This window comes from Hippopotamus amphibius, chromosome 12 (genome assembly GCF_030028045.1).
Source record: "Hippopotamus amphibius kiboko isolate mHipAmp2 chromosome 12, mHipAmp2.hap2, whole genome shotgun sequence".
Classification (NCBI taxonomy): domain Eukaryota; kingdom Metazoa; phylum Chordata; class Mammalia; order Artiodactyla; family Hippopotamidae; genus Hippopotamus; species Hippopotamus amphibius.
In genome coordinates this window covers 92,054,870-92,080,868 of record NC_080197.1, presented here as the reverse complement: position 1 = coordinate 92,080,868, position 25,999 = coordinate 92,054,870, and the positions used below count along the sequence as shown (strand labels likewise).

Sequence of the window (25,999 nt, the reverse complement as noted above, 5' to 3'; positions counted from 1 at the left end):
TGGAGCAGTTCTGTACAAAAGTGCCCAGGATATGATTATGGCTACGGTCTGCTAGAGAGGAAGAGAGGTGAAAACCACTGTATTTGAGGTCACGGAACATTACATCAGTGTCGTTGAACAGCTTGGACACAAACACTGATGATGTAACCCAGGAGGATGACCAGGAGCCACACTTTGACGTTCTCAAGGGCTGTGGGCCGTACCCAGAAGGTAGGTAACAGCGATGAGAGAGGGTGGAGGGAGGGAGAGATGAACTGCATTATCTCTGATAGAAGAGGTGCGTTTACCTTTGCACATAGTTCCATTCCCAGTGTAGCCAGGCTTGCAAACGCAGCTGTGTCCTCCGACAGTATTGAAGCACAAAGCATTTTCATCACAGTTGTGCTGATTTGTAACACACTCATCATGTTCTGAAATGAGGATACATTTTTGTTACTCAAAGACAGATTTTCAAAGACACTGTGCTTTAAACTGCACCTTCATCTTTGTTATCGTGATATTTCTTTCCAACACAAACATACACAAATTGCTTATTAAAGAAGAGCCTGTATTTTGAAGTACGGTATACTCCTCTTGAAATACATACATAGTGTACACGTCCACACACCTTAAATGCCAAAGGATTTGGACAAAAGACCCACCAATAGTAGGAAGGAATAAAAGGGGCAGAGAGGGACGGATGGGGATTAATTCTCAGAAGCAGATCCCAGAGCCAGCTGTTTACAGTCTCAGTGGTTAATATTTGAGGAATTATCTCATGATATAAGTCTGCCACCTAACTTTTCCCTGTAGCATGGGAAGGGTGATAGGAAAGGATGTGTAATTATACTGCTCCACAAATCCTGACCTGCAGGATAATGGACTTGAAGCCCTGGGAATTAGATGCAGTTAACACCCACAACCACACCTGCAGGCATAAAGATGCACATGCAAACTGCTGGGGGGAATATCTGAATTTCTTAGTAAGTTCCCTCTTTCTGCAAAGGAAGTATCACACTTCTATTAAATAAGATAAACTTGCCTTTATAATATGTGCAAATGCAAACTTTGAGATATACAATCAATCTGATACCTCCTTTAACTGTGTGTAACTTGACACTGTCAAAAGCACCGAATCATTTGATTCTCCCAGCCCCGCTGCGAGAGAGGCAGAACCAATACCATTATCACCATTTTAAAGATGAGTCAGTGGTGGCTCAGAGTACTTCAGCAGCCTGCCCAAGTTCATGGGCATATTAGGCAACTTCAGAACTCAGCGTTCAGCTAAAAGGTAAATGTGAGGAATAAATATGGTAAATATGAGAAGGAAAACAGATCTAACGTTGAAATCAAGATGAGTATGAAATGAAATACAAGCGACAAAATGCACACAAGTTAGTTCAGCCAACTAATACCCTGACAGCCTCACTACTTATTACCCAGTAGTAATAAGTAAATTACATAAATATTATTTAGGTCTAAAATTAAATATATATTTTAATACACTTACATTAATTTACTATGACATAAATAATCGAAGCAAAAAGAAATTTTTCTTTTTCACTTTAGAATTTTTTGTGTTCCAAACAATATGTGTATATATATATTATTCTAGACAATAAAATAGTAATGTGTCTGTAATTTTGAAAAAAAATTGCTGTTGACATATGCAGTTGAGGTTAAAGTAAAATCATTTATTTTAACTACTAAAATAGAATGCTCTTTTATTAAAAAAAAATAAAGATTAACATTTCATGATTCTGTGTCCCGTGTTAAGCAAGTACAAAGTTACGACAGTTTTGGCTACAGCTCTGTCATAAACTTTGTAAAGGTTATCCCCAGTAACCTTTCAGAGGACAGAGAGATTTCAATCACTAAGGTTTCAGCATTGCTCGACTAGATATCTTATTCTCCAAATTCCTGGCGGAATTTCCCCAGATTATATAAAATTCCACCTTTATTATCCAGAGTCAGAATATTTCAGAGTTTTTAATAAATTCACGCACATTGATGATAGCTTGGAAAATAGGTGGATTACACATGGGTGTCCTAATTGGGGCCACCCCTGGACACTATTAAATATTGGAAGGACCAGAATGGGCAGCCCACCTACCTCTGGGTTCAGCTGCCTGAAGCAAAATAAATCCACTCTGTGAAGTTTGCAGCTGCTGCCAATTTTCTTTCCAGTGCAATTCAAAGTGCTGCAGTTAATCTATAAATCTCTATATGGACAGCCGCAGGCCCTTTAAAGACAGCTGCTGACTGATGTGATGCTGTTTTCATCCCTGCCTTGGTCATCCACTTAATTAGTACTCGCTGGGTAGAAGGGCCTAACAAGATTCAGATTAGCATCCAGGATGATAATATGCAACAAACATTAACTAATTACACAACCTGGGATCTGGTTTCCTCTGTGTCCTTTACTCTCGGCGGCCACCAAAATGAGTGAGTGGCTCCTGAGCGATTCAAGGGTGAAGAGAGTTTCCAGGTTTTAAATGGACTCAAGCGCATCAGTACATATGTTGTTCCCTCTGCCTGCAGTGCCTGCCCCACGGACTCTCCTGGAAAACTCTTACTACTTTTAAAGATTACACTAAAATGGCGTGTCTTCTGTGAAAATATCTTTCCCTCCCCCTCCCTCAGAGCTGGAGCTTCTGTCTGTTTTCCCTAACACCAGATACAAGGCTCTCTTACTATCTTTTCATCATGAGTGTTTACTTCTCCTTGGTTCTCTATTTTCATGCCCCACCTGGGAGTGTGAATTTTTGGAGGAGAATTTTACATTTTTCTTTGTATTTCATTTCAGCATTCAAAGAAAGTGTCTTGAATAAATGACTGAAAGAATGAATGACCAAATCAGGAAAGCTAGGACATACTTCCTCTGTTGTTATGATTCAAGTCAATCTCAATTCGTTCAATTGCAGACTAGACACCAAGTGAAAAGCTATTGAAACCTAAGCTGTATTTTACTGATTTTATTATGGTGGTATTTTATTTGGTTTGGTTTGGGATATTTCACATATTAATTAAGATGGCAGGACATATTTTGAAAACAAAGTACTAATTCCTTTATACTGTCACTTTAATTTTTTTCACACTACTTAAAGTTGGTTATACTCAGAATTATCAACTAAACTGTGGTCTTAAGAAAAGCCTTTTAAAATGCTCATACTGTAATCTCACAGAAGAATTGACTTTAATTTGACAGCCCTTTACAAAAAAGAATGTGAATGAAGCAAGGAGCAAATATTCTATGAGGTCATCTCAATAAATAGTTAATTACTGCTGCTCCGTATCCAGTTTGGTCAAATGTCAACCTCTTACGCTTTCCCCTGACTGACATATCCCTAAGGACTCCACACCAACCCACCAGTCAGCCTATCCATTTTTAATACTTCCTCCAAAAGTCTTAGCATATAATGGATAAAATTAAATAAAATGAGGGAAATATTAACACAGAATTAAAATCAATATTATATTCCAGTGTTTGAGAAGAGCACGTCAGGATGTAATTGTGAATGAATTCACACATATTGAAAAGCAGATGTTTCCGACCTGACGTTCAGAACACTCAATCCATAAGAGTCAATGCTATCTTCATATCCTCAGGTAAGATGTCATTCTTCATGTGACATGACAGTCCAAACAATAGCTGGGATTGAAAACAAATACACCACTTTCTTTTTCTTTTCATTAAAAATATTAGCATATAATAATCTTAATCGTTTTTATATCTGAATTTTAAATTTAAATAAAATGGAAAAAAAAAGGAAAAAAAAATACAGAAGGAATGCACCATCCCTCAACAGTTCTAAACAAAAGTAATATGGGTGTCAATTATTACAGTACATTATATACAGAATAGATAATCGTACAGTGATAGTTGGCAAAGATTTGTCCTGAGTGCCATAGCTTTTATGCTGTGCATCTTTGCGTACTATGTAAAACTGATTTCATACCAGTGACAAGGGTCACAGAGTAAAATTCCTCTATGGAAATAAAGTAATAATATACACACCTGTATTTATCTAAATGCAGATGTTACATATAAAACTAATACTTCAGGATCACTGATTAACTCCTAACCTGTGTAAGTTAACGTATCTAAAATCATTTTAAGACTCAACAGATCATCAGTCATAATAACATACAGTTGGGTTCAAATTGAGTTTTAAAATTGGTATTCATATTGAGCTGTTTCCAGAATGAACATACTATCTAGAGACAAGATATTCTAAAATTCACATAGCTTTGCTCACTATGATTTCCACACAGACATACAATACATATAGCACATGTTCTATTAAAGAATTTCACTATGATACAAAATGCAAATGCCGCAGAAAATAGGAGTGAAAAGTAATTTAAATATAGCTACATTTGAATTCAATTAAATACAATTTTCCTGAAGGTCTATTGTGTTTTAGGATCTTCTTGGGATTAAAATTATGATTATAAATAGCAGCTACCCTCACAAAGTTTATAGCTTAGTTGAGGAGATAAGACAGAAACACAAATGCCTTTAGTACATGGCTTTATTATGAGAAATGCTGAAGCGAGGAAATAATCTCTGTTTAAAAAGGTTGTAGAGATCAAGGGAGGAAGTCATTTCTAGTCAGGTCAGGTGGGATTACAAGAACCACTTCATGCAGAAGGAAGCATTTGACATGGATATTTTTTATGTGTGTTTGGGGAAGATGCAGATTCCAAACGGAAACAGCATTTACATACTTTGTTTCTTTTGTTTTTGGAATCTTGAGCCTCTTACAAATTTGATTGAATCCGAATGACTTGCGATAACCATAGCTCTACATCAGTGCTTACTGCATACCACACACTTTGTAATATACACTATCTCATTTAATCATCATATTAATTAGGAAATGTTATTATTTTTCAGAAAATTAAACTTGGCTTCTGGTATCTTGCCTGAGATCACACAGCTAGTAGGTGGTAGAGCTGTGAATCACAGCATCTGACTCCAAAAACTAGGATATTGATTGCTACGCAATAGGGCCTCCTGACATTTAATGCATCTGTTTTCCCCAATCTATCTTTTTAACCCTAGTGTTCTTCTTTGTAATTATCCAGAGGTTTTGAATGTTTACACATTAAAAGTCTTCTCATGCTTCACAATTAGGAAGTTATCGTCTCTTTATCGTATTTTCTAGTATTTTTTAACCCTATAGGAGCCTTATTAAAAATTATAGAACTCCTTAGGGCAAAGCACGGAGGTACTTTCTATTCATACTAAAATCCACACTTTCACACAGTTGAGAGAGATGTTTTCAAAAGAAAAGGAAGATACCAATACGGTCCAGTACAAACGCCTGAAAAACAAAATAACCATCTCACAGAACTTGGACTCCAGCACTAATTTCCCCGACTTAAAAATCTCTGGAAGCTCATAATGCAGTTTGGCAAACAGACACCTCCAATGCCCAAGAGTCCTCTCCTCTGATACCAGTGGTCAGGCCCTGGTAACACCATCCACTGCTTCTGGATAATTCTGTTCTACATCTCCCGGCAATATACTAGATCCTCCGGTGACACCTTTACACAGCAAATTCCACTCTTCTGGTAACAGAATGTAATATACCTTCACAACTTCATAGGTGCCCCAATACCCTCAGAGAACCTTTCTTTTCCTCTGATAGATTTCTCCAGTCACAAGAATTATATTGTCTAAGGTGCATCTTCTACTTTCCTGTCTGAATCTAGAAATGTTGGGAAAACAGCACATCCTATCACAACACCTATCACAACATACAGGGGTAAGTTCCACAAAGAAAGCTGCTTCACTTTCCTTGACCCAAGTGTTTCCTGGAATATAAATTTACAATGAGCACATTCTCTCTTAGAATGTAACAGGATATGGCTCTAAACCGAGTGACAATCTACCTCAGGTCTTAACCTGGGAGCACAAGCTCTCTCAGGCTTAACACTGAATAAGTCTTGGAGCAAGGAAGCCCATGCAAGTGTAGGTTACTCTTGAGGAGCTTCTAATAACACCCTCAAACTGGAAGCTTAGATGGATGGTCTATCTGAAAAATGAAGATCTGCTTGGTCATTTTCCTCTTATATTTCTGGAGACCAGATTGCTTGTCTTATCAATTAGGTTTGCAGAAGCTCATCTATGAGTTTCACTCATATGTGTGCCCACCAAAGTCAATGTGTATTTCTATGTACTGGCCTGTGAAGAGCAAAAGAACAGGACAGCCCGTGGGTCTGCAACTGACACCTCTTCTTTGACTCTAAAAAGAATGGCAGCAATGGTGAGTCCCCAGATAACAGATGCTGTCGCTTTTTCTCAAAGGAAACAACTCTTTGGACTTGACCACAGCTCCTTAGTACACTGACAAGGTAATTATTCTATGGTAGGTCTTCTCAAAATGAGTACAAACGGAATATAAAGAATGTTATCTATTACAACTCAACAATTTCTAGATGGTTTATAGATGGGTCTATTGGAAAGAACTGGAACTCTTTCATTCCTTCTTCTCCCTCCTTCCTTCCCCTCCAAAGATACGAGGGTGAGTCAAAAACTATGCACACTCCAGTTATATTAAAACTTCTGTAAATTCCACAGGCAGAGTGTGAATAATTTTTAACTCACCCTCGTATTCGATGGTCTGGTATGTGAAGACACGATGCTCACTGCCACCGGCAAGACATCCCTGAAATCAAAACATTTGTCCTAATGACTACTGCTTCTTAAGGAATACTGTTACAGTTCATCAGTTTAAAATGTCCTCCATCAATTATTCTGTACTAGGACCCTATGAAGGACAAAGTAGAAATATGAGAAAATTATGTACTACTTTAATGACTAGTAGCTGAGAGGCAGTGTGAAACATACACTTTCCAGACAGGCTTGGTTTGAGATGCCGTTTTATCCCAGTTCTCAGTGGCTGTGAGAAAGTTGGCTGATCTGAGTTTAAAATGAGGAAATTAAGACCTATGTTAGAGAACTGTGGCAAAGAATAAACTTCAGTGATGAATGTAGACACGCTGGCAAGTAATAGACACTCAACAAATATTGTTTACCTTCTCATCTTATCTACTTCAGTGGGAAAATTCATTTTGTCTTTATTAGCTGGATAATATCCTCTCTTTTCTATTGCAATATTTTTTTGGGAGAAAACCTAAATGTCTCACAGAAATTTGCTCTCTTTATAATCTTTTCTGAAATCAAACACATTTTGGATATTTTTCTGGTTTCCAAAATGCCACTGAAACAACTTTCAGTGGTTACCTTAAGGGAAAAAATGTCTCTATCATACTTACCCAAAGGTATTCATTTTGTTCTTATGGTTACCTTATTTACTCACTTTATATTACAGAGAAACATCTATTTACTACAATGTCATTTTAACAGAAATCTACTTTTACTTTTACCACTATTCAAGTAACTATAAGAAGTTATACTTTAAAACTGCTCAATGCCTACAGCAGCAGCAAACCCACTAAAACTCATTTTTAACACCCAAGCATTTCTTGTTCACTACTCAAGTTTCCTGTTCACTGACCACACCAATTCAATACTGCCTTGTTATTCTTCAGTTTGTTCAGCAACTAGGAATTTGTTCAGATTGCCTTCCTCGGACATGCTTGGTTTATTTTCTTCTAGTCTTTTCACTGTATGTTCAGCCTCCTTGCCTAATCCTTACTTGATCAAGAATCTTAACAACCAAAGCACACTCAAATTTCTTTTCTACCCTTACAGTAATTGTCAAAGTAATTCACATTCTATTTTTACGGCAAAATCTTGTTCTGCCCTATTTTGTGTTTCATGAAATAAGCGTTGTCTGAACACACTGTAGGGCAACAGAATACTTTTAAGCATCAACCAGATAACTGTCATTTGTTTCTTTCAACACACATTTATGAAGCTTCTGCTATGTGATTCCAGTGCTCCAGAAGAGGCAAAGATGCATAAAACTGGGATTTGTGACCTCAAGAAACTTTTGAACTATTACAGGTATTGGTGATGTGAATAGAAAATAACTATGATATACTGCAGCCATTGCTTAGTGCTGTAAGAGAGAAAATAATAGTAATAATGACAATAGCTAATTTTTAAGTGCTTACCACCTGCTATTAAGCACTGCGGTAAGTGTTTTTTTTAAAAAAAAAAATTCATCAATTAACTTATTGGCTGCATTGGGTCTTCATTGCAGCAGGCGGGCTTTCTCTAATTGCAGCGAGTGGGGGCTACCCTTCATTGCGGTGCGCGGGCTACTCTGCGGTGGCATCTCTGGTTGTGGCTTACAGGCTCCAGGTGCGCAGGCTTCATTAGCTGTGGCGCACGGGTTTAGTTGCTCCTCGGCAGGTGGGTTCCTCCTGGCGCAAGGATGGAACCCGTGTCCCCTGCATTGGCAGGCAGATTCGTAGCCACTGCACCACCAGGGAAGTTCTGCAGTAAGTGTTTTGTGTGCATTATCCCCTTCAGTCTTCACAAAATCCTTTCAGGTTAGTACTATTATTATTCCTACACTACATATGGGAATGCAGAACTTTCCCAGAGCAAGGACATATCTTGCCCAACGTCATACAGCTAGGAAGTGACAAGGCCAAGATTTGCCTGCAGTGTTTCAGATCTCAAAAGCCTTAAAGAGGAAGAGATGAGGATCTCCTGAGGGGGGTTCCCATAATTCTGGCAAAGTGTCACGTAGGACATAGGCCAAACAAGTGAGTCTTGAAGGATAGGAAGGCTTTTAATGAGGAAAGCGTAAAGATGGGAAAGAGCATTCCATACGGAGAGAGCTCGGAAGCAAAAGACAAAGCATGGGGTACGGTAGGGCCGTGAAGCAGTTGAGCTGGTGTAGGTGATGACTGACAGGGAAGAATAGTGTGAACAGGGTCAGAAACACAGCACGATTTTATCTGGTGGGCAATAAACAGCCACTCCCCCCTGTACCATAAAGAATGGGATGATAAAGGTAGAGTTGATGTTTAGGGAAGTTAACAGCAAAATACAGATGAGAAGAGACTAACTTTCCTTGACAAAGTGGGTGTTACGTGTTAGCAAGCCAGCCTCCCTTTCTTACCTTAATCCTTCTTTTTCCTTTAATTCTTCTCCCTAAGAGCCGGAATTAGATTATTATTGAGAGTTGAGAAAAGAGTCTGTGCAACACTGAGAGGTGAGACAAAGGGATAAGGAAGAGGAAGGGGAGGAGGGGATGTGGAAGGGGAAGAAAGCAAACAGACAGAAGCTGAGTGCTTATTCCATGCCCAGCACTGCCCTAGGTAAGATACATGTACAGCATAAGGAAGTACTACAAGGACACAGGAAGAACAGCTGGGAAGCTAGCTCCCCAAATCATAAGATTCAAGTCCCTTTAAGGCAGCAACACGTCTTAATTCACTATAGACATCCCAGTTCCTATGCTTTTGTGGAATGAAACTGTGTTGAAAAGAGAGCCTGTAATAGAATGGACCACAGTGATGGAGAAAGAGGGGCAGATTTAGACACACAGCTAATGCGCCCACAGTGAAACCATTTTTGAGCCAAGAGGAAGAAAGGCATTAAAAATAGCTCAGGTTTCAAACCTGGGTGACTGGGAAGATGGTGGTGAGATGAATAGAAGTAAGAGGGTGTCTTACTTTTAGGGATTTTATTATTCTTGTTCTTGTTTTAGTTTGATTTGGTTTTTATGGAGAAGGAGAAAAGAGAATTAAGAAGTCAAATATAAATGCAAAGATTATGTTAGGGAGTTGGATTTATTCTACTGATGGTGGCAAGAAACTAAGTAAACATTCCCCACCCAAAATCTGTCTGTCAGATAAACCATCTAGATGCTAAAAGCCTTGGGACTAACTCACCAACTGCCCCCAACATTCAACACAATGACTGGCACAAAACTGATCTCCAGTGAGTATTTGTTCATGAGTGAATCAATCACTATAAAGTACATTTCTAATGTGAAAAACATTCAGAGACCTGCTGATGCAAAATATTCAAGGTACATATTCTGTGGTGACAATTCTGTACATCTCCTGCTTTCTCTTCCATGCCCCTCAGCAGCTATGCTGCTTTCTCTTAAAATGTCTGCTCCATCCTCATTCCCTCACTCTTGGCACATAACCCTCCCAACAACTTCACAGAAAACCATCCAGCTCATCAGGAAAGAACATCCTCAGATTTCCCACCCACAGATGAATCTTCCCGAACCAGGAATCTGGGAGTCACCACAGACCTCTCTACTCTTCCTCCCAGCCACCACAGTCAGGGACCAATTCATCCTGATTCTACTTCCTTGCCAATTCTCATCCCTATCCCCCATCTCCATCCCCACTGCTCGGCAAGTGCCCAAATTTGGGCACAAAATATCTCCTTTGGATTACTGCACTAGCCTCATTGTGACAACTCTGCCCCCAGCTTTGTACATTTCCAAAGCATTACCAGCATAATTTTTCAAATAAAAACTGATATTATCTATCTCTTCCCCCATTCTCTCTTCTTCTCAATTGTTTTAGCGACATCCTGTTGTTTTAACTAGCCATCCAGGCACTGCCTACTCATCAAGACTTTCATCATGACACTTTGCTCTCACCATACTACACCATTTACAACTGCCAAATGGTATTCATTTATTAATGATGACATTAATTGAGATTCTACTAAAGGCCAAGGACCATACCAGCTAATCCCCGTATGTTTCACACACGCATCCCTGCTTTTTGCCCCAAAGGCCCTTCCTGACTTTCTTTGTCTAACTCTTCTACTCACCTCCCACTCAGATCAAACAATGCTTCCTTCTTCAGAAAGCCTTCCTTAAAACTCCCTCAGTTTAACTTAGCTGAGCCCCTTAGGACCCATGGAATCTTGTGCTTAATTCCATTACAGCATTTAAAAGCCACAATAGTAGTATTAAGAGTAAGGACTTTGGAATCAGGTTACCTCAGTTCAGATCAGTTCCATCTTTTACTAGCTGTCAAATCTTACATGAATTATTTAATCTCTTTACATCACAGTTTCCTCCTCTGTTGGACCTAATAATAGTACAGGAGTAAAATCTCCAGCAGGATCTGCGGCAGTACTCAGTAATCAAACAAATATTTCTATAGTAAAGGTGTGATTATTCATCCCAAATTGGATAAATAAGGCTGAGAAATATCATGGCATCAGATCAAATTTTCCTGCTAAATGAATTAAAAAATAAAAACATTCAATGTCTAGAGTTGTCTGGGACTTTTTGGAGTTCAGAACTGTAGAGAAGGGATTGTGGACCCATTTGTTCATCACCGAGTTGCAAGGACTAACTGAGGTAATGTATGAAAGGCACTTAGAACACTCCAGTGTAGGTGAATGTTTCGTAAGTTAGCATAAGCCTAACCCTTAGCACACCATCAGGGAGTGTTAATTCTCTTACCCTTCTCCCATTAATCAGTATACTCCTTGAGATAGCAAATTTTTATTATTGATCTTTGAATCCTCAGTTCTTGCCGAACATCTGACATGTTTTAGGTGCTCAGTAAATGTGGATGAATAAATACTCAGCTTCAATCTATACAAAATCAATGTTTTCAGTTTCTCAGAGTATTTCACATCTGGTACTTTACTTTTTACAGTGTACTCATTCAAAATCCATGTACCATGCTTGGGATTCATCATTGAGAGCAGTACCTACGCATTGCTTACGAGATCACGATGCTTGACTTCACCAAGGCAAAGGTTCAAGCTTGATGGTCCTGCATTTTCACGTCAGTGCTGCCTCTAAATTTGGAAAGAGGTATGTTTTGTTTTGTTTTGTTTGCCATTTATTAAGATTCATTTGAAAGAAAGGAAAAGTGTTCACTAAGCTAGTGAAAATTTCTACTGCAGAAAAAACCATCCCTACCTAACGCCATGTGATCTATTCTTTCATTTAAAGCTCTGAGGCTTGCTCTGCTTTAATACCTATAAAAAATAGTAACAATAGAGAGTATATTCAACAAACTGCATCTGAAAAAGTATCTCAAAAAATACAACATAAAAGGGAACTTTTGAAACACAAAATTATCTAAGAAAAACAACCACAGTATTCCAACCTAGACAAGTCTTTCTAATGCATTTTAAGATGATCTTAGATTTCTATACTTGGAGCAGACATCACATTCTGACCTTTTGCCTTGCAATTTACAGAAAGTAAAATGATTTCCTGAAATATTAAAGGGTTGGGACTATGCGGCAAGGGAGAATCATCAACCTTTTCACTTGGAAACTTAATATTTAAAATTTGCTTCATTACAAAATTAATCTCTCAGAGCAAGTTATTTGAGTCTTTACCACAGCAAAATACAAGATATAAGACTCTTTTAGATTCCAAAGGATTTTATATATATATATATAATATATATGTGTGTGCATGTATATACATATATATATTTCTTTAGTAGCCTTAATAAAATATAAGATACATATAAAAGTATTTTTCGTGCACATTTATTTCATGCTTCTCTGTACTCTGCTTCACAGCGTTTAACTATCTCTGACATGTTATAGGTAATGTCTTTTGATATCTTTTAGTATTTCTAATTGCAATACTGTTTGCTGATATTACAAATATGTAAGTTCTACTATGCTTAACTGAGTTGTAATTGTTATAAGATGAACAAGGCAGAATACCTGTCTTCAAAATATTTATAGCTGTTGTTTCCCCATAAAATAATACACATAAATGTATCTCTATGTGTATACAGTATGTGTGTGAATATATGTTGCATGAGTGTGTATGTATATACATATATGTATGAATGCATGTAATTTTTATGCACTAGATGTAGAGAGAAGATAGGTAGCAAATTGGTGACTAATTTATGCCTGTATTTTTTTGGGTTCTTGCGAGGCAGGAATCAACTTAGGAGTATAGTAAAATCTTTTTTTCTGTCACTTAGAATCCATTTCTTAGAATCCATTTCTTAAATTCCAAGAAGAATTTTCTCCGCTGATAATATGGTTAGAGTGCCTCTTCTCTTTATATTATATTCTTTTCAAGAATTTGAAAAGGCTTTTATTCTAAACCTTTTTCTGAATCGCTCACTTTTACTTGATGAGTTTTCCTCAAATGCAGTAATTCTTTTCTCACTGTTTCTCACAGAAGGAAGCTCTTACCCCTAGAAACCTCTGAAAGTGTTCAGAGGAGTTTGAGAAAGGCCCGACCCTGCCATCCCATCATTCATGTTCCCTGAATAGCACATACCCCATCTCAACAAGCTGACAACTCTTCCCTTCTCCTTATGCCCCTCACGGGTCCACACATCTTTTGGCCTCTGGGATCCCAATCACATTGCTGTCTGGATGTGAACAGAAATCGGACCTCAAAGCCAGAAGATGTGTAGTATAAGGAACAGCTGCATAACAAGGGGGGCGGAATCCCAGCCCTAACTTTCTTTTCTTTCACTTCCTGTTTCACTACTTGCCTTCTTATCTCTTAGTTTCTTGCCCTTGCTTCCCAGTGTAAGCTTTATTTACATTCCTACTTTTCTTTCTTTTATTCTTCCACAGTATCAATTACATTTTTTTTAAACTGTAACTTGTAATCGTCTCCCTGACTGCAAGTGTGTTTTAATTACAATCAGCAATGTCCTGCTCTAGGGAAAACGTGCTCTTTGTATTCGCAGATCTTATTCTCCCCTCTTCTAATTACACCCAGCACCCCTCCTCATTACTGCCTGCTTTCCTCCCCTCGTTTCTCTGGGGGTCCAGGTCTGGTACACCTGGCAAGTAAGTGCATTTAAAGGCTCCCTCTTTTAATGCTACTTAAGTATGTTCCATGTATCTTCGCACAAATGATAAAATCCATTCGCTCACTCAGAATGTCCCTTTAAGATAAAGTGCGACAAAAGGAAGAAGGCGAGAAGGCAAAATGGGAAATATTTGCAAGTTACCAAAGAATACTGGCTCAGGTAGCCTCCTGGGCCTCTGTGGCAGATTGACCAAGTGGACTGTGACTTACTTCTCTGTGGGCCGATTCTGCTTCTGTCTTCTAATCTGGACTCTGCGTTCTCCATCCCCCACCCTCAATGCATTTTACTCCAAGACAAAATGATAAACTAAATGTTATGCACTGGCTGTCTGTGTCTCCCCAAAACTCATTTTTTGAAGCCTAATCCCCAATGTGATGGTATCTGGAGGTGAGGCCTTACGGAGGTGATTAGGTCATGAGGATGGAGCCCTCATGAATGGGATTAGTGCCCTTACAAAAGAGACCCCAGAAAACTCTCATGCTCCTTGTGCTATGAGGACACAAGGAGAAAATTGTCATCTATAAACCAGGAAGCAGGCTGATGCCAAATGATGAACCTGCCAGCACCCTGATCTTGAACTTCCCAGACTCCAGAACTGTAATAAATAAGTGTTTGCTGTTTAAGCCACCCAGTCTGTGGTATTTTCATTGTAGCAGCCTGAATAGACAAAGACACTAAATCAAAATGATGATTTTGAAAGTGGGATCTGATGGTTCTTAAAAGTTTCAGAGCTAGGAAAAATAAAATGCTGGGATCAGGATTGGAAACCTTTGAGAGAGAGAATTGTCTAGAAGAGAAGATAAAAATTATTCAGCTATACATATTTCTGAATAAGTGAATGTTATGAAAAGTATAATATGATGTTAATTATAGATTTATTTTGGGAACAGGAAAGTAGAAGTGCAGAGATTGATTTGTCCTCTTTCTTTAAATTTCTATCTCTTTGCCACTACCTCATTACTTTCATGGCTCAGCATCTTTGCCTGACCTGTTTCCTTAGCTTGCTGTGCTTCCCTCTTATTATAAGACTGAAGTGCAGTTGTCGATCTACTGACAGTTTTCACTTCTAGGTTAGGATCTCCTTAATGACAAGGAAGATGTGTTTTGTTTTTATACCCAACTGACATAAAAAAGACCAGTTGGAAGCGGAATTAGTCCTGCCATAATGGGCATCAACCAACTTCCTAGCCATCGCTGGACATGTCAGGAAAGAGGGAATGTAGGTTTGAAGCATAAACACAGCTTTAAGAGAGATTCCTAAGCTCCCTAATCAAGCATATTATCACCAGCAAACTTTCTGTAGGTACCTCTGCTAAATCCCAAGTGTTTGGCAGAGTGTTTGACTGGAACGTAATGCTCCATCTATGTTTGTTGACTGAATGTTTTCATGCATTAAAAAAGAAAAATCAGTTTGGCATGATACACCAACAGAAGAAAATAATCCATCTGGAATGTTGTAAGAAACTCTTGGCCCAGATCTGAATACATGCAGGCTTTTCTTTATGTCTAATTGGAAATATGCACCTTAACTCTCTCTGTCCCAATTTAACTATTCCAGAGAAATATACCTAGAAAAGTGTTCATTATTCTGTGTTTAATCTAGTAATACACTACTACATCCCCAAATCTTTCCTGAATTAGGCTGACAACTAAACACGCCAGCACAAATGAAGTTAGCATTTTTCTTCTTTTGTGATTATTCCTGCCAATCCTACATTATCTAAGGCAAAATGAAACTCAAAGGTAATTTTTAAAAAATCAAAAGGTATCAAAAGAACCCCAATTCATACCAAAAGAAACCCAACATCTCTACAAAAATTTTACCCCATAACTTTGAAATCCCATTATTTCTTAAAAAGTGGCCATTTATATACTTATATATTTGAGTGTATTCTGTTAAAATGCAAATACTCCTACCGGTAGCCTTATTTCTTAAGGCAGGCGGAAGGCTGCTTTCAAAACTTACGAGGTTCACAACATCCTCCTGCCCTTAATCCTTCCCTGAATTCTCTTCACTCGCGTTTTGAATAAAATCTGAAGTCCTTGCCATGGCCACAACATGCCCCAGTGAATTCATCTTCTACGTCTCTCCTCCTCCCAGCCACACTGGCCTCTCTGTGTTCTTAAACCGACGAAACACCTTGCTCTTTCCTCCTCTTGAGATGCTCTTAACCCACAGGGTTTCAAGGCTCAGTCATTCACTTATTTCAGGCCTCTGCCCAGAGGGCACCTCCTCAGAGAGGGTCTGTCTCACACCTTTGCTTTCCTGGGTTCCTTCCTCACAACACCTGCTTTTAACTAATGTTAAACTATATAAAATTGTTTGCTTACACATTTACGGTCTGTCTGCCTCACTCCTCATAAGAATAAAAGTTTCCTAAGGGCAGCGACCCTAAGTTGTTAACTGGTATATCTACAACACCTAAAAGAGAATTTATGCCCTGTAGAAACACAGAGAATTTTAAAAGGGAAATTGGACCTTAGAGGGTATATCCTTTACCAACTTTTGTATTGACCAGATGAAGAAACTGATGCTCAAGAGGATTAAATGACTTACTCAAGGTCACAGTTAATAAGCAGCAGAACTAGGTCTCAGTTACATTTATTTCCAGCCCATCAGCCTTTGACTATAAGAAACAAAAATGAAGACGAGGAATGGCTGTCAACTTACAACTTTACAAAAATTTACACTTTTCGTTTTCTAGAAAAGTCTCTCCATAAAAGCTTTAATAGTTTTTAATCTCGCTTTATTTTTGTTTTCCTTTCATTCACCAAGAGTGAGTCCTAGTGTGATTTTGCAAATCCCAGAACGTGAAAGCTAACAGGGTGTGACAGCTGGTATGTCCCATGCTCGTCACATTCAGTGGTCTGTAACAGGGTAAATGACACAATTACCTGCTGTAATTACTGCTGCTGACAATACAGTCCCCCTGGTGAATGCTTTATGAAATTCAGAACTGCTTTCCCCGTTGCTCCAATAAAAATCTTTGCCTACAGATTTCAGGCAGTATTTTGCTAAAGAAATGTTTAAAAATTAACACCCAAATCTAAACGGACATTTATTACTTAGCATAATTCAAATTGTGTGTATTCATTCTGCTTTAATCTAATTTTTGCACTGAAATGCAAATCTTTGTAACAAATTTTTGCTTTAAATCAAGAAAGTGTTCGCAGTGGTTATAAAGATGCACGGAATACTTCACAGAAAAGCAGAGGCACCAGAAAAGTCAGGAGAACTGAATAAATAAAGTGTCCACCAAAGTTCTGGTCTAGAGTGGTCTGATGTACACCAAACGTGTTATTTATTTCAACTATAAAGACACTTGAGAATACAGGCAGAAACAAACAATTGTAATCGTTGCTGTCTCTGAGTTTGGCTGCCAGCCAAAATCCTTTCACAAATTACAGGTAGGCTGTCAGAATAAAAAATAAAAATGCACATGTACATTCTTGCCTGCAGATATAATTTGTTTCCCTTTTCTTTAAAAAAAAAAAAAGTACTATTACCAAATTCCCATTCTAAGACTGGGATTAGCAGACTGAATAGCTTACATATAGTATTAAAAAACAGCCCCCTTGGGAGAAAATTGTAGAAACTCTTTTTGCAAATACATTCAAGAACACACTTTTCCTCCCTGTGGATAACATCAATATGTATACGAAGTAACCAGATGATTTTGATTTTGCAAATAAGTGGTCCCTGCTTTAATGATGCAATATATTGCTGGAAAACATACCAGAAGACCAATTACCATTAAGTGGAACTAATTGTGTCCTTATTGGGTTCACATGTTCTAACATAGTTTGGCATCATCAGCAGAAACCAATGAATAAATGGGTGAGGAGGTCAAGAGTAAAGGACTTGTACTTGATCATCAGTGTTCAATGTGCCCAGCAGTGAAACACAAAGATAAGAAAAGAGGGCGGATATGGAATTCAAGTACACCGCGACCTGAAACAGAGATCTTCATTCCATAGTGACACAAAAGAATTAGACTCATCTTAATTTTTACTTAATATTCTTTGTTTTTTGTAACAAAATGAGGGTTAATAAGCTCTACCCAAATATCAAGAAGGAAGAGTTAAAATAAGGATACAAATCTCCACCTATACCTCATATCTTCATGCAGTAAGAGCAGAAAAATTGTACATTTCATAATATAACAACATGCAACACTAGTTAGTAGTATGAGGGGTATCATTGTATGACTTTTGAAAGTGGAAGCAGTGGTAAATCAGTAAATCCTCTCTAAATTTTTCAGACTTTGCAGTTTTCCAGTGGTTGCTGAAGAACTGCAGCATACCCACCTACTTCTATGGTAGAAAGTGGGAAACCACTTAGCTACTTGCAATATGGCACAATCCAAGTTAAAATGTGGTCTCATGGAGCTGAGACTGAAGGTGATTAAATCTGTTATTCCAGTTGCCAATCCCACTGGGTTATGTATAACTCTCCCAACCTTGAGACCTGCCCTGGGTTATTGGTCAGCGGTTTATTTTGGGGTATTTGGACCTGCTGATTTCTCCACCTGTAATGTTCTGCCCCAGGCTCTTCCTCTCTCATGACCACAGTTAGGCTTTATCTGATCATATAATCTAAGTGGGTCCCCAATATTGGTCTGTACAGCATTTCTTCATAGCAAATATTTGATAATATTCATCCACTTGCTTGTTTACTTCTTCTCCCTACTCCTCGCACTGGCCCCGCGATGATGAAGGCGACAAGAGCAGGAATCGTGTGGTTAGCACTGCACCCGGCCCAGACCAGACTGTCAAAAATTATGAATTGGATCCGTGTATCCTTCAGACTAAAGGGCTTCGTTCCCTCTATATGCCTTTTATCACATTTCATAACCATAAATTTGAAGACTAGTAAATATGCATTGAGGGATAAGACTAACAGCTTCTCTATTCAATGTAGAATAATTGTATGATATCAGGCTTTTATGTGAATGCAATTACATTTCAACAGATATGATAGTACATAAAGTGTATCTAAATTTGGGTAACAAGGAATCCAATAATATAATTTTATTCTACTGTATTAATTTTACTTATGAATAAGAACTATTTCTATACAAATGACCTAAATAGTCACTTTCAAACTGAAGCATGAAGGGGTATAATTTCAGTTTCAGAATATTCATAGAGTCCACTACGAAAGCAAAATATTGGGTTAGCACAGTTTAAAGTATCTGAAAAAAAAATCACTTGGAAATCACCTCAGGAGAATTTTTTAGGAAGTTTATTGAAAATATCTTCCCTATTTATAGGATTATCTAGTCAACAGAAGTATCTAAAACCAGGCTGGTTTTTAGAGGATTAAAACATGAGGATCTCGCTACAGAAATACACAAGGTTGTGTTGCCCCTGTTGTAATGAATCAGAGGCTAAAGCATCACAAAGATATTAGAGGCAAGCTGGTTTGTAAATGTGCAGGATGTCACTTTCATAGTCACATATTAATACAAGGTCTTTGTGGATGGACTCCACATTTTAGAGATGAATTAGGCACACACAATGAAATAATACATTGACAACTCTCTCTGGCACTTCTGGGTTAGAATGTTATTTTCCTCATTCATTTCTATGAATATCATGGTAATTGAATCAAAATGTAGACTGAAAATATTTATGAGCAAATCACTTTCCTCAGACTCCACCATCAACCACCGAGCTGGCTTGCGCTGTTATTTTTGCCGACACTGTCATAAATTCTCAACTACACTGCAACTGTTATTTTCCCAGCCTAGATAAGTACATGGAGGACTTTAGAATATAAGTTTACCCTAGAAATATCTTTTCTAATCTGCCTTTGTCCTTCTGAAAAGATTCCCATAAATAGTATTGTCTAACTAAAAAGAGTATTTTTTAAAGAGTAAACTTTTGGTTACATGTTACAATAAACTCACTATTGCTTGTTCCTGTGTACTAGCCCCATTAATTATGGCTCATTATCCACACAGAAGCAATACCTGTATGCATATTTTGCATATTTAACATTCTACCACTCTGGGGATATACAATTTATACTGGTGTAATCAAACAGAGTTGATAGGAACAGGAAAATGTCAGCTCATCGTTTGGCTGACATTTATATCCAAGCTTTATTTAGCTACTACTTGTTGAACATGTACAATGTGCCAAGTCCTATACCATGTGACTTACTTTGTTCTTTGATTTAATTTTCATACCAACCCTATGAAATAAGTATTGTTATATTCTCATTTTATAGATGAGGCAAATGAGGCATAAAAAAGCTAAATAAATTCATCCAAGGTCATAGATTTTAAGGGAATCAGCTAGAATTCAAAGTCAAACCTGTTGAATTCCAAGCCTGAACTCAAACTTTACAATAAGTTAAGAAGACCTAATCAATCTAATTGATCTTCTTCATGTAAAGTCTTATACCTTATGAAAAGTAAATGTTACTCCTTAACTGTCCCAGTCACAGGGCCCCCACACTGTGGATTTGACTACTACAAGGCATTATTCCATATTCAAGATTTAACAGTTGATGCTTCTTGTGGGTTTCATCCTGGGAACTACCCTTTAAGAAGTCATGGATCGTGTTCCGTTATAAGGGTCCCATTTAAGAAGGATTAAGTTCAACATATCAATAAACAGTCATATTGAAGAGACTCGTTAGGAATAATAACTGAGGGAAGAGTTAGTTAATTCAAAAAGGATACTCCCAGAGACTTAGTAGTTTTATGAACATTATTTTGAGTGCTGCTATATGAAACCAACATTAGACTTATTTCCTATGTTCCAAGGGGCAAAATAAAGATGGCCTAGTCATTGACCCAAGAGCACAGTATTTATTTCATGATAACTTCATCTGTGTTGGCCTCCTTGCCTGAAATCCCCTTCCTTTACCCAGTTCACCCAAACTCTGTTCTCCCTGTAAGACCTAACTCATATTCCACCGTTTTCATTAGAATGTTTCTGATTGAGACAATCCCCACTGAATTTCTCACCCTTAGAGCGCCTAGGCTCATTATTATATTGTCTTCTTTCGATTGTTCCTATTTGATTGTTCTTATAAAACTTTCTAACAGACTAAGCTCTTCGAGAATAAGATCCATATCTTTTATTTATAGCATATGAAAGCGATGTATAGGAACAACGCTGTGCTACCCTTCTCATTTTCTTAAGAATTAAAGCAATAAAATTCAAAACATAATGAATGAAAATAGATATTTATATCTATGCACCCCTATGTTAATAGCAGCACTATTTACAATAGCCAGGACATGGAAGCAACCTAAATGTCTATCAACAGATGAATGGATAAAGAAGATGTGGTATACATATACAACGGAATATTATGCAACCCATAAAAAGAAGGAAATTTTGCCATTTGCAACAACATGCAATAATCTGGAGTTTATTATGCTTAGTGAAGTAAGTCAGGTAGAGAAAGACAAATACGTTTTCACTTACATGTAGAAGCTAAAAAGCAAAACAAATGAACGAATATAACAAAACAGAAACAGATTCACAGATACAGAGAAAAAACTACTATTACTGGTTACCGGTGAGGAGAGGGGTAGGTGTAGAGGTAAGGTGGGGGAAGGGATTAAGAGATACAAACTATTAGGCATAAAATAAGCAACATACAAGGATGTAATATACAGCACAGGGAATATAGCCAATAGTTTATAATAACTTTAAATGGAGTAAAATCTATGAAAATATTGAATCACTATGTTGTACACCTGAAACTAATATAACATCATAAATAAACTATGTTTCAATTAAGAATAGATATCTATAAAAGTTATTTTAGGTAAGTAAATCAATAAAATAGTAAAGCAAAAGTTTTACATCTTACGGGGAAAACATATCTAAATACCCCAAGTGTTAAGGAGGAATCACAATAGAAATTATAAAATATTTACATCTAAATGATACAGAGAATACTACATATTAAAATTTGTGGGATGTAGCTTAAGTAAAGATTAGATAGAAATGTATACAGTTAAATGTATTCATAAACATGGCTTTCAAAACAAGCAGACCTGGGAACTAGTATTTATTAGTAGTGTGATCTTAGGCAAGTTACTCAAAATTCCAAGGCCTCACACTCCTCACTTATGCAAAGGGGCTAATAGTACCAAATGTAAGGTATCATTTTGAAACTTAAAGCATCTAGAACTATGGCCGACACAGTGAAGGAATCTTTTTTAATATCATCATCATGTCCACTTAAAAAAGTGAAAGAGCAAAGTGGAAAAGAGATGTTGACCAACATGTAGTCAACGGTATTAACACATTTAAAAGAAGAAGGAAAAAAAACTGTCTACATGAAGCCTGGAAATGGGAAACTGAAAGAGGCAGAATTTGATATATTTTTCCTTCATTATCTGGGGAAGGGGTACACTGACCAAATACACCAATATCCCAGTCTTCTTAGAATCATCTCATTAATTCCTTTTGCTCCAATTATATTTCAATTATCCCTACAGTTTTTGTACCAAAGGAGAATGCTGTAAACTAGGTCACAGAGAGCAGCAGTCTTTTTGACTACTACAGTGAATGGGACTACCAGTGAGAATTGTGTGAAGAAAAAAGTCAAAGTTGGAAGAATAGGAAATAGGGTAAGGAAATAGGAAGAAGAAATATAAGGCCATAAAGGAGTAGGAGGAAAAAAAAGTATGCCGGTAGCCAAAAGAAACGTCAGAATAATCTGGTTAATATAAGCCAAGGGGAAGAGAGGTTTAAAAGGCAAGGGCAACAGTATAAAATGCCAGAGAGACGTAAGCAAAGCGATTTAGAGCGGATATTTAGGAGATCACTGGCGACTTCCATGTAAGCAAATTCAGAGAAGAGAAAGAAGGCAGTTTTTAAGATGTGGATAAATGGTAAAGAAGTGCCAGTGAATCAGAGTATTAAACCATACTCTTCATATAGTTGTGGTAAGTGAGGATGGTAGCTAGACTGGGGTCCTCTCCATGCTATTAAATGTCAAATTCATAGAAAATCTTTTGCCCAGTGTTATTAGGAGTCATATGATAGAGGAAGAGAGAAATCATAAATGGTAATACATACATATCTTAAACACTTAAAATATACAAATGAGCATTTATTTGTCAGTCTCTAATGGACACCAAATCTTTTGCTTTGAGTTTCTCAAAGTCTTCCTTCATAAATCATACCGATTATGCATTCTGTAGGAGTTCCAGCTTTAATTTATTTAAAGTGGAGAAATTAAAGACTCTTACAGAGCAATTTGAATGAATAATAACTAGATTGCTACAATTTTTCCAAATATTTTACAATTTTCTTACCCATACTTAATTTGATAACATATTTTAAGTGACTTGACTGAATCAAGTTTTTCATATATTCAATTTATTTTTGTGTATGTGAAACAACACAACTTTTGGAAAATATCAGTAATATCTGGTGGGTAGGTTAAGTCATGTTTGGTTAAAAGAGCTTCTACTATGTAGGAAAAAATGCTACCTTTCTTTCTGTGCTCATAGCATCCCTGTTAAATTCTTTACCCTAGGGGAAATATATTCAGACATAATAAAAGGTTGCCAGGTAAAAAGCTCAGTCTTAAAATAAACATTTTTAATTGATCACATATCCTAAATATAACAGATACTCATCCATTTCCATCCAATACCAAACAAGCCTTACAAGTTCAGAAAGAAGTGGGTATAAAACTGAAATACATTTTCATCAGAAAAAAAGAAGTATGTATAGAAATGAAATGCATCTTCCTGAGATTAACCTCCTGTGTCTATGATACTAGCCTTATCTAGCTGATTTTCAAAATTACTTTGGCAGTATTTCTCTCAACCCAGGCTCCATCCACTTTCATAGCGACCTTTAGGTTACAGCATGGATCAAGAATTTCAAAGACTCTTACTGACCAAAACCCTTTGCCAGGTTTCCTTATACTCTCTACTCCCCTCATTCCTTTGCTTCTTCTAGTCCCAGTGACTCTTTCACTCTCAACCCAGATAATTTTTTTGCTCTATAAATTTATGACGCATCTTTTCCCACATACACCCTTAATTTGCAACTCTATCCATTTAATAACTCCTAAAACAACTTCTCCTTCATGTAGTCTTTCTTAACCAATGAAACAGAAGTGCTTTTTACACTTACTCTATCCTTACCAGATTCTCAATTCTTTTGTCTTCATGTATGCTCAATAATCATTCACTTGAGTCTCACGTAATGTTCTTATAAGATCCACTAATAAACATCATCACATCACAAGTACCACTGAAGGCTAAATGACCTTGTGAGGATTTTAAGATACATACAGGTTATATAAAAGTCCTCAATATATTCACATTTTCTATGATGATTAGCATTGGGAAACCACCTGGCTGATGGCAGTAACGTACACAACATATAATTCTGAGTGGGAAGAACTGAGTAGAGAAAATTCACAGGAAAAATCTATCATATAAATCTTGAGGAGAAAGAGCTAAATCTTGTAGGGAGAACAACAATGAGAAGAGAAATCAGCAGAGCTGTGGAGTGTTTTGCAGATATCCTGTGTTTTGAGTTGTAGAGGCTTAACCCTCTCCTGGGGGTAAAGCTGACCTGTAGCTTCATCCAAGGACCCTGGTTAAGTGTTTGTTGATAATACATCTTGCAATGGCTCACTCACAACATCTCACTTGCACTACTCATCAAGATCACTGCCTTCAAGAAACTATAGCCTGGCAATACAGAAACTCACTCTTCAGGTGGTCCGTGTAAGTTGGCATGAGTTAGAACCAGTCCAGATCAGCACTGCCCAACAGAAATGTGAGTTACATGCATAAATTTTCTAATTGCCATATTAAAAATTTTAATAATGTATTTTAGTCAGCCCAATCATTTCAAAATATTATTTCAACATACAGTCAACATAAAAATTGAGATATTCAAAATCCTTTCTCTTCATACTATGTCTTTAAAATCTAGTGTATTTTCACACTTGATCACATGTTAATTCAGTCGAGCCCCATTTCAAGGGCTGTATAGCCACATGTGGCCAGCAGTTACCCTAGTGGACAGCCAGCTGTTCTTTGTGTTCTTCTCCCTGTCCTCCTCACCCTCCATGAGGATCAGGCCTGCCTAAAGGGGAAAGCAGAGAAGAAAGTCTACAGAGAGTGGACTTGATTGTAAATAAAGACACAAATGGATAAAGGACACACATCCACCTATATTTGCTTGACGTCTGTGAACCTGTGCCAACTAACACCTTTCCAACTTTATCTCGCCCGCGCCATCCCATCCCACCCTGACACACACACGAATCATCCTGCGCTGAGCTGGGTCACCTGCTATTTCCTAACAAGACCTTGAGTTCCTTCATTGCCAGTTCCCTTACTTAAAAAGCCAATTCCTCTTTCCTGCTAATCTTGATATTTTACTCACTCTTCATTATTACTACGTACCCAGCTGCTCAATCTAGAAACACGAGTCATGCTTGACTCCTCTCTCGACCTCATTCTGTACAACCCATGGGTCACAAGTCCTGATGCTTCTCTGCTACCTTTTCTGCATGTCCAGGGCTATCACCCTGGCCTGGGTCACTGTCATCTTTAGCCTAGACGAGTCTCCTAACTGGTCCTTCCAACTTCACTCTTACCTCCAATCACACTGTTCTCCAAACAGTTCACAGAAATGTCTTTAAAACATAAATCAAAACACAGCTCTCCTTTGCTGAAAACACTTCGAAGGTTTACTGTGATACCTAGACTAAAATTCAAACGCTTCCCATAACTGAAGACGCTGCATGGTTTGACTGCATCCTACCCCTTCACTGTCACCTCACGCCAGCTCCTTCCCCCTTTGCTCACCATGCTACACATCGCAGGCCTTTTTTCAGCCCCTCAAACACATGAACCTTTTATCCCAGCTCAGGGCCTTTGCCTGTGCTGGGCAGTCATTATCTTTTCCCTTGTGTTGGGCTGGCCAAAAAGTCCACTCGGTCTTAAGTGCAAATGAAAGACACGGTTTTCATTTTTCACCAAGAATTTTACTGAACAATGTATTCACTAACCGGATGAACTTTTTGGCCATCTCAGTGTACATCTATCTCCCAAATGAAACTGTAAATTCTTCTAGGGCAAGCACTGATAGCTTAAACGCAAGGCTCATGCTCAAGAAATACTTGTTGATTGCTTCAAAAATATGAAAGGGTTAAAAAGTGGTTTTCACGGTGTTTTGAATCATCATGGATCACCATACTATGAACTTGGTAAACACTTCCTATGCCCCAGGAAGTACGTGAAACACGTTTCACTGAGTCTTCACAGCAGCCCCACAA

At 37.7% G+C, this 25,999-nt stretch overlaps 1 protein-coding gene across 1 annotated transcript in view; it reads right to left on the bottom strand.

Moving 5' to 3' along the window:
• Positions 1–25,999, bottom strand: part of NELL2 (neural EGFL like 2) — a 334,778-nt gene that overhangs the window by 87,346 nt on the left and 221,433 nt on the right. The window contains exon 14 of the mRNA XM_057701965.1: positions 288–410. Within this exon, the coding sequence (XP_057557948.1) occupies positions 288–410 (123 nt within the window). The remainder of the gene's footprint in view (positions 1–287; positions 411–25,999) is intronic.